Genomic DNA, 10,532 nt, shown 5'->3' on the forward strand with positions numbered 1-10,532 from the left:
GCTAAAGTAATTTCAGTACTTGATGTCAGTGATGCCTTTCATCATGTTTTAGTTGAGCCAAATAGCCGTCAATATACAGCATTTTGCGTAGATGGACGAGGTCTTTTTGAATGGGTCCGGATGCCGTTTGGTCTCACAAATGCCCCCAGTACTTATCAAGAAGTCTCGGATACGGTACGACGAGAAATTGTTGAGTCATTAAAAACACAATTTTCTCACATTGAAGCTGAAAATAAAATTTTTGCTTATCTCGATGACTGGATAATTATCAGCGATGACTTAAAAGAACATAAAATTCTTCTTCAAGCTGTCTTCGAAAGCTTCCGCAAGGCTGGAATAAAGATGAATGAAGAAAAAAGTCATTTTGGATGCTCTGAAGTTCATTTTCTGGGCTTTATCATCAATGAAAAGGGTTTGAAACCCGATCCAGCTCGATTAGAACCGATTGCAGATTATAAACGACCCACTAACCGTAAGGAACTGCGAAGATTTAATGGATTAGTTAACTGGTACCATAAACATCTTAAAAATGTCGCACAAGTCCAAGGTCCTTTGAACAAGCTGACAAGTACTCGAGTTCCTTGGGAATGGACAGATGTTGAAGAGAAAGCTTTTGTCGAAACGAAAGAAGCTCTGTTAAAGGCTGCAACATTGTCATTACCTCACCCAGATTTACCATATCGTTTATATACCGATGCTAGCAACACTGGATTAGGTTCTGTTTTAACTCAGTATGATCCAGAACTAGATCGAGAAAATTTAATTATCTGTCTAAGTCGACCGTTAAACAAAGCAGAAATGAATTACACGACAACAGAGAAAGAATGTCTTGCTGTCGTGTGGTCCTTACGGAAATTACGCGGTTACATCGAGGGTTTACCAGTCACGGTTTATACCGATCATTCCGCCTTAAAATGGCTTCACTCACTGAAAGATCCGGCAGGTAGATTAGCCAGATGGGCTATCGACATTTCTGCTTATGATATCGAAGTTGTCCATTATCGGGGTACGCAGAATGAAGCTCCAGACGCACTTTCACGTCGATATGAAGAACCAGAGACTGCCAATTTACTCGTTTCAGATTCTAATTCTCAATTGCTGTGCGTAATTGCGCAAAATTCCGCTTGGTATGATGAAAAGGTCCGCGTTGTTCAAAAATATCCGGATAATTATCGGGAGTGGAAATATGAGAACGATAAATTGTATTTTTACCGTCCACTAGCTGTCAAGGAAATACTCGGTGAATTAAATCCTTGGAAAATTGTCTTAACTGAGCCAGAAATTCGTCCAGCTATCAAAAAAGCCCACTGTGAAGCCCAATCAGGCCATCTTGGGATCGATAAAACTTATCAACGGATAAGAGATAATTTTTACTGGCCAGGAATGTTCAAAGATGTTGCATCTTACGTCTCAGCTTGTGAGACTTGTATTATGACCAAAAGTGACCAGACAAAACCGCAAGGATATATCGGCACGAGACCACCAACTCAACCTTGGTCCATTATCTCGATTGACACCATCGGCCCATATACTCGTTCAACTATGGGGAACCAATATGCTCTCGTTATCGAAGACTTGTACACTCGCTATCTCGAAATTTTTCCGCTGAAACAACAATCGGGTAAAATTATAAAACATCACCTGACGGCTGTCTTTAATCATTGGGGCCCTCCTTGTCAAATTATCTCTGATAATGGCAAAGAATTCATCAATAAAGACATAATTAATTTAATTAGCCAATTTAACATAAAATTCACACCAACCCCTATCGGTCACCCCTGTGCAAATCCTGTTGAACGCTGTAATCGCACAATTAAACCTATGATTGTCGCGTTTACGAGTCAAAATCAAAAAGATTGGGATGAACATCTCGATGATTTAAAATTCGCGTACAATACCTCGGTACACACTGCCTTAGGAGTGTCACCATTTTATTTAAATCACGGACGTGACGCACGACTAATTAACGATACCGATCCTCTCGAAAATCTAGACGTATCTGACGTTACCGTTTGGCAAGCCCGAATGGACCGTGCGATCGAATTAAGACATTTTGTTGAGCAAAATATGTTGAAAGCTCGGGAACGTACGCGTAAACAAAATAAACAAAAATTCTCTGATACTCCAATAGATTTAAAAGTCGGTGATGAAGTTTACTACTTAAATAAAAAATTGAGTAAAAAAGTAGATGGTTACAGTGCTAAATTAGCACCGAAATATTCGGGACCCGCCATTGTATCTAAAATTTTAAGTCCTCTAGTAGTTAAATTACAAGATAATGCCGGTAACGATATTGGCACATATTATTACAATGACTTAAAAATTCCCAGACGGTCTCGAAGACGTAACTGATTATTATCGATATATTTCAGATCACTCATCATGAAAGTCAAGTTACTCGGAGACTCGGATACTGAAGTTTCACTTCAGGAGTCTGAGGGTGAAATATCCGAGTCAGAAACACCATCTACTCATCCAGTCTCATCATCACCTGTCTCATTATCACTTTCATTAGACACCGCATCCGCATTTACATCGGAATTACCATCTACCACTGCAACGACATCGCCAATCTTGTCATCGGCTGTACCGGTCATCACAACAGCAATCACACCATCACCAACATGGTCAACTGGATCAACATCATTTGCTGGGTCCCAAAATCCGTTGCCGCCATGGCAAACAACTACTGGCATCAAGTTTGGTCGGCCATCATCTGTACTATACGTACCGAGTACTACAACTCCTACGTCAGCAATGTTCGAGACACTTACTAAATTTATGAAAGAGGAATTTAGTAAATTACATGCTCGTATTGACCGTGCCACCAGTCAACGTCCCACGGTCACGTCAACATCATCCGGAATATCAAGGTTCGATACTCAGTGGCTGGAGCGAATCGATGAGAGACTCGAAGATCTGCAAATAGTGGTCCAAACCAACACCGAACAAGTGGCTGAACTCAAAACACAGTTGGAGTCTTTAAAAGTACCTCCAACTGCTCCAGAACCAAATACCACCAAGCATCTTACGGCTCATTTTCAACTGTTATCGGAGCAAGTCCAGAAAAGTCAGCAGATGATTTCCGAAATTAAGCTGTCCAGTCCAGAAGAATTTCTGCATAAGTTTCAAGCCGTCACCGCCAAAACACCGTCAATTACTACTGAAATTAGTTGTCAGACGTTACCGACACAGTCTGCAATTCCAGTGGAGTATGATATTGGGATCACTCCAAATAATAAGTCGATGATACCGCTACTGGCTCAGCAATCGTCAGCGTGTGGTCCAAATCCGGGACTTAAAATCCGTGAGGGCGCGTATCAACGTCCATCACCAGAAAATGCCAGATTTCCACCATCATCACTGCTTGCCCGGAGAATGGCCCGCCAAGAGTTGACTGAGAAGGAAGTAACGACACTGAGAGCTTCTGGTGCTATTCCCAAGGACATCAAGACCAAGATCCAAATGGTAACGTTCGCCAATTCGTTACCGTATTCGCAGACCACTCCAGCTCCAAGATATGAAGTCTCACTGCCACCGAAAGAGGCATACAAGCAATTCTTGTCTGGCTTAAATTCTACTCCACCATCGAACTCTACAGCAGCTGCTACGGATACATCACAACAAGTTGTAATACAACGGTATCCACTTCATGGATTTTGCCACCTTCTGCAAGGCTATTGAGAAGATCTGCGTCACCGTCAAGCCCCGTATATGTCACACGGAACTGAGAGAATCCTGGACACAAACAGTAACGACACAAGCTCAGTCGTTGTACATAACTAATGCGTGTCAAAACTGTCGGCAACGGGATCATAAAATTGCCGAATGTCGGTTACCATGGCGGCCTGACATGTGTCATGTGTGTTATCAGGACCAAGTAACAACGGCAACGTGCTTCCGTCCTCACGATAAACAGTATAAGGACTATCTTCGGGGACGTTGTCAAGGCTGTGGTATCCCAGTCCAGCTATTTGACCCTCACTGTAATTCCTGCAACCGAAGATACCCAGGGTATAAGGATTGGATTTCAACGAAATATACCCGAGAAGAAATTGAGCAGTTTCATCGAAGTCATCTACGAGCTGTAAAGAAGACCGATTAAAATTACTTACTCTGCTACGTTACCGATTTAGATTGTAAATCTAAATAAAACACATACATTTAATCATATTCATCTCATTGATTCATTTTTATTATTGTTGCCAATTGTAATAATTTTCTATTACAGCTCCGAGTCCTGTAGCAGTTGGCAGCAGAAAATTATTATTCTTTTTGTTTTACAGCCCAGAGGCTGTGGAACATAAATATTTAAAATTACGTTATCATTTACTTTTATTTTAAGCAAAAAAATAAATAATTGTAATTCTATTTTTTGTTAGAAAGATTGCAGATCCAGGTCGAAGTCCCAGGATCGAAGTAGGCTTGAGATTAGGGGGACTGGGCTGGGAAATTTGGTCATAATACCCCTAACGGCTGCGATCTTTTCTTTTTTAAATTTAAAATTTCCAACCTGGAAATTTACTTGTAACACTGGTGATTGACCAGCAATGTTTCTTTTAATTTATATCTGGCAGTATTCCTGCAATTAAAAATTTTTTTGTTTACATACTGGCAAGTAATTTGCAATTTTGGGCGATTGATTCGCACCACTGTAAATAATTTAATGTGAATAATTTGTTATGATTATTGTCGGACAACCTAGACGGAAATCCAAAAGGGTAACCTTGGCTTGGTGGGGGGGATTGAGACAATGTGAATTGTCTTCGTCGCCGTCAGCCTTGCGGTTCCCGCTTTTTTCCGTCTCGTTGCCGTCCAATGTCACATGTCATAGTGCCGTGGTCACATGACAACTCGTTACGTTGACGCATGCCGTTTAGGAAGAGGTGAGGACAGTCAGGAAGCGAGCCCTATGCCCAAAAATTATCCGTCACCACTTCGATCCTGGATCCGTTAACGTTCAGACGTTATTAATTGTCATACTTGTGATATTTTGTATTTTGTAAACCGCATAATTTTCCAGGCTATTCACTTGCAAAATAGTATTATTTGTACCGTTCATTAGTTATTAATTATAATAGAATCTAAGCACATAAAATATTATACGTTACCGGCGAGATATTCGCGGTAATAATCTTATAAATTAAATAATAAAATCAGTGTACGATAAGGAGTTAGTCCACGTGGCCACTACTGCGTATCCTGCGTTCCAGTCAGGACCACTAATATTGTATTCTGCGTGAACCGTCATTGTAAGTAATTGAATTTATTATAATTGGCAATAAACTTGCACATTGTCCTAATAATTTCCCTACTTTATTCATTACCTTATTCTATCCTTATTTTAATATACTGGTGAGATTATTTAATACGATAAAGTAATTATTAATTAAGTTAGAAATAATAAGTAAATCAGCTGTAAGAAAGCAGTATAAAAATTATCAGCCGTGAGGTAAGTTGATAAGCCTTTTTTATATACGTTGCCGAGTTTGAATAAGTGCGGGTCTTTGCTTTGCAAGAACCCCAGCCCACTGCTCTGTCCAGTATAAAATAAAAATTGTTAGAGGCCAGCCTAAGCCAGGGTTCAACCCGCGAATTCTGGTGGCTGCTGGTGAAAATCGCGAAGAGAATAAGCGATTTGTCTCACTATCGTTCGTAAATTTGGCAAACCTGATTTGTTTATTACTATGACGTGTAATCCAAACTAGCGAGAAATTTCAGAAAATTTATTACCAGGACAAAGTGCTTCAGAAAGACCGGATTTAGTTACACGTGTCTTTGACATGAAGAAAAATGTTTTAATTGAAACTATTGTAAAAAAAAAATTATTTGGTGAAGTTATTGCTTATAATTGGGTTATCGAGTTTTAAAAACGAGGACTGCCACATTTACATATGTTAATAACATTAAAAAATAATTTCGAAATAACGACACCTGATTGTGTTGATACATTTATATCTGCAGAGATTCCAGATCCAATTAATATTTCTGTATTATATGATATTGTAACGAAAAACATGCTACATGGACCGTGTGGAAATTGGTGTTTGGTTAATGACACTTGTTCAGAAAAGTTTCCTAAAAATTTTCGTAGTGAAACTACGATGGATGATAATGGTTACCCATTTTATCGTCGTCGAGACGAAGGGACAATATTTTCACGGAATGGACATATTTTTGATAATCGTCATGTGGTTCCATATAATCCACAATTATTAAAAATGTTTAATTGTCATATTAACGTAGAAGTTGTTTCTTCAATTAGAGCTGTTAAGTATTTGTACAAATACGTATACAAGGGCCATGATAAAGCTGGTGTAACAATATCAGGAAATATTTCAAGTGTTAGTTCTTCTTCAGGTCAAGGAATACATGAAACACTACACACTTCCAACGCTAATGTTATTAATCATGATGAAATTCAAAATTTTGTTGATGCTCGTTATGTCGGTCCTGCTGAAGCTGCTTGGAGAATTTTCTCTAAAAAGTTACAGGATAAAAGTCACTCTATTATTCGTTTACCGGTACACTTACCGAATGAACAGTCTATTACTATCAGTGATGATTGCACTGAAACTGATATCCAGGAAGCTTTACAAAGGCAGACAATGTTAATTGATTATTTTTCGTTAAATGAAAGAGATCCATCTGCACGTCATTACATATACAGCGATATCCCTCGATATTATGTGTTCAAAAAAGACAATGAAACTAAAATATTTTCATGGCAACCACGAAAAAAAAATTTTAACGTTATTGAACGTATGTATTCTGTTAGTCCTGCGCAAATTGAACTGTTTCATCTTAGATTGTTACTCATTAACGTGAAGGGTGCTACGAGCTTTCAGAGTCTTAGAACAGTAAATGAAACAATATATGAAACGTATATCGCAGCATGTTTGGCTGCTGGATTAATTGAAGATGATCAAGAATGGAGACGGACGTTAACTGAAGCAATAATTTGGATGATGCCGCGACAATTACGTTGTGTATTTGTCCGTATACTTCTTCATTGTCAACCTCTGCAACCAGAACTTTTGTGGGATGAATTCAAAGAGGCTATGTCTGAAGATCTTAGTAGAAGATTCGGGGTACAAGAAGGAGAAAAAAAAACTTACTTCTATATTAATTCTATGCTTGAAAAAGAAGGTGGTAGTCTTTCTACTTTTCCTGATATGCCACCAGTAACCGATGAATTATATGAAAATGATTCTGTACTTCTTTCTACTAGAGACCTTTCCCAAGCATATTATAATAAATTAAACAGCAGTCAAAAAGAAGTCGTTGATTTCGTTCTCAATTCCATTGAGTCTAATGAACCCAATTTTCATAATTATGTTTACATTGATGGACCTGGTGGTTCTGGTAAAACAATCATCTATAAAACATTATATCATATATTATCGAATGAAAATAAAATTGTAAGTATAATGGCTTACACTGGTATTGCCGCAACTCTGTTGCCTAACGGAAAAACTGTGCACAAAACATTTGGTTTACCTGTGCCAATGTTTTCCGATTCATCTTCATACATTAAACCTAATTCTAAATAAGGAAACTATTTAAAAGATGTAGATGTTTTCATTTGGGATGAAGCTCCTATGTCATCTAGATACGCTTTGGAGATAATAGATCGAACTTTACGTCACATTATGAATAACGATACTCCTTTTGATGGAAAATTAATCATTTTAGGTGGTGATTTTCGTCAATTACTTCCAGTCCAACCTAATGCTACTCGAACTGAAACTGTTAATCTTTCTATTAAATTCAGTCCATTGTAGAAATATTTTCATAAATTTTCCCTTACACAAAACATGCGAGCTTTACCGGAAGAGATAGAATTTGTCGAATTTTTATTAAATATTGGAAATGGCACTTTGAATAACTTGAACGATGAAATGAATCTTCCTGATATGTGTTTCACATCAAATGATGACGATATTATTGAAAATATATACGGTAAAATAATTGGGGGTCAACGTTATGATGAACTAACTGTATCTGTCATTTTGTCCGCTAGAATCATTGACGTACACAGAAAAAACAGATGTCTTGAGTCAAGAAAATATTTTTGAAGACAAACGTTTTCGGGAACCAAGTCAAGATTTTCTTGAGCCAAGAGAATTCGTCTTGGTCGGAGAAGATTTCTACTTTATCAGAGAAAATTTAGGTCTTCAAAAAAATTTTCTTGAATCAAGAATATTTACCTTCAGTCGAGAACTTTTTTTTTGTGTGTAGATGTAATTAATAAGCAAGTAATTGAACTTTTCGATGTATCCACAGAAAAACTTTATACCGCTGTTGATAGTACTGAAAATTGTGACAATGACAATATGAATGATGCTATTCTGCCTGAATATTTAAACACTATAAATCCACCTAATTTTCCATCGTACGAGCTACAATCACGTCAATATTCAATAGTTATGTTAATAAGAAATTTGAACTTGAGCGAAGGTCTTTGTAACGGTACAAGATTGATTATTTTAGAGTTGGGAGTCAATGTTTTAAAATGTAAAATTTTAAGTGGTGATAGAGCTGGAGATATAGTTTTCATTAATAGAGAAACATTGCATTGTGAGACAAACTGTTGAAAAAATTGGAATTGATCTAACAAAAGACGTTTTCAATCACGGTCAATTGTACGTTGCTTTTTCTCGAGTAAGGTCTTGGTCAGCTTTGCAAGTATATTTCACCCGCGACAAGTTAGATAAAATAGTTAAAAACATCGTTTACAAAGAAATTTTCTTGTAGATGTTATTTTTATCTTCAATTAGAAACACCATATTATTTTTATCAGTACTGTATTCAAGTTTTTGAAGCGTAATCGTTGAAAACCTTAAGCTAACGTTTTTGCTTGAATTTTATAAGTAAACTGTAAATATAAAATGCATCAAAGACAAGAATAATACAAAGGCTAAAGTAGTACTGTAAATTCTCTAACAAAGAAATGAATAATACATTAACTTATCCGGGAAAGTATACAATTAGCAATATTAATGTGTGTTGCGTAATCACAACTACATTCAAATTTGAATGTAGTTGAACTTCCGGCAAATAGAGGCAGCACTTACTGGGGCCTAGTGTCTATCAATTCAAACTTGACTATCGCAGTGCGACGCATGCGCATGGATTTTTTCTGCCTCGTGGCAAGAAGACCGACGCCATTATCTATTCGTTTTATACATTTTCAAGTGTCACCACGTGTTTTGTATTATCTATCAAAATTGCGCTCATCTCGAGTAAATAATTCAAAGTAATCAATAAACTACATTAAGGGTTCATTACTCTATATAAAAATATAATTATTTTTATAATTGCGAGCTCAGAGCTCAAAAAATAAATATTAAACAACATCAAGAAATCCAGCGTTCTACAACCTGTTCCTCACAAGGTTATATCATCGAGAAAGCAACAGGTGCATTTTTTATTAAACATTTACTTGCTGTCAGTGCTCAATTAATTTAAAAGACTCAGTTTTATTATTTATTTAATTATGATTATGCTCAATTTCTTAATTAATTTAAAAGTTATGTTTCGCTCAGTAGCCTCTGCTATCATGCTACCACGTGTTCAACAAATAAATTAAAATCAGTGTAATTTATCATGAGCTCATTAAATTCAATTCAATTAAGTGATCATCACTATTAAAACTCAATCACAAAATTATTTATATATTCAGTGCTATTAAAAATAGTAATTACGTGTTCAATAATTCACTTCGCTCAGTAACCTCTGACATCATGTTACTTATTATCATGACATTTTTGTAATCAACTCAGTGTTCAATTAAACTCAACTTGATTATTTTTAATTCATTTATTTACTCGAGCTCAACTCAATAATTTGTATTCAATCATTCACGTATTCATGAGCTCAGACATTTAACAGTATTTATAAATTAAAGAAACTATTTAATTTGCAACCCAGTGATATTTTGTGCTGTGACAAATAAAAATAATGTTATATTTTAAAATATGCGTATTTTTCAAACATCCCAACCACCAACCAGTCCTGGCATGTCTTTATTTAATTAATATTACAACAATGTGTATTACTTTATCTTAATTGACTTCACAGAATTTCTTATAAATGGTTTTGTTCTAATTTTTGATGCAACGACAAAAATGGAACAAATCACCAAAAATGAACAAAGAATGGTTTAAATTAAAGATAAATAAATGAACTTCAAGATGAATTCAATGCAGATGAGTTATTCTTAATAGTAAAAAAATTATTTTAATTAAATTGATAAACGTCCAAATTTATCGAAAATGTAAATAATTTGTCATTTCCACAACTCGAATTTTTTATAAGCATATACTTATATACGTATACATCTCATATTCATAAAAATTTATAAACAGAAAAAAAATCTATACCAAATGAACAACTAGAAATCGATGTTAGTTCCTACCCTGTGTGATTCCAGCTGTTCTGAGTACTTGTTGTGTTTTTTGCATGGTGTGTAACTTCATTTGTAGGTAACGTTTAACATTGACTATTTTACATATGAACAATCATCAACC

General features: G+C 36.1%; 1 protein-coding gene across 1 annotated transcript; it reads left to right on the top strand.

Annotated features, from left to right (window-relative positions):
* The first annotated feature begins 6,017 nt into the window (after positions 1-6,017).
* LOC130676921 (uncharacterized) lies at positions 6,018-7,553 on the top strand. The gene has a single exon (XM_057483428.1). It carries the CDS (start codon positions 6,018-6,020, stop codon positions 7,551-7,553), a length of 1,536 nt encoding a protein of 511 aa, XP_057339411.1.
* Positions 7,554-10,532: the final 2,979 nt, after the last annotated feature.

This window comes from Microplitis mediator, chromosome 11, assembly GCF_029852145.1.
Source record: "Microplitis mediator isolate UGA2020A chromosome 11, iyMicMedi2.1, whole genome shotgun sequence".
NCBI lineage: Eukaryota > Metazoa > Arthropoda > Insecta > Hymenoptera > Braconidae > Microplitis > Microplitis mediator.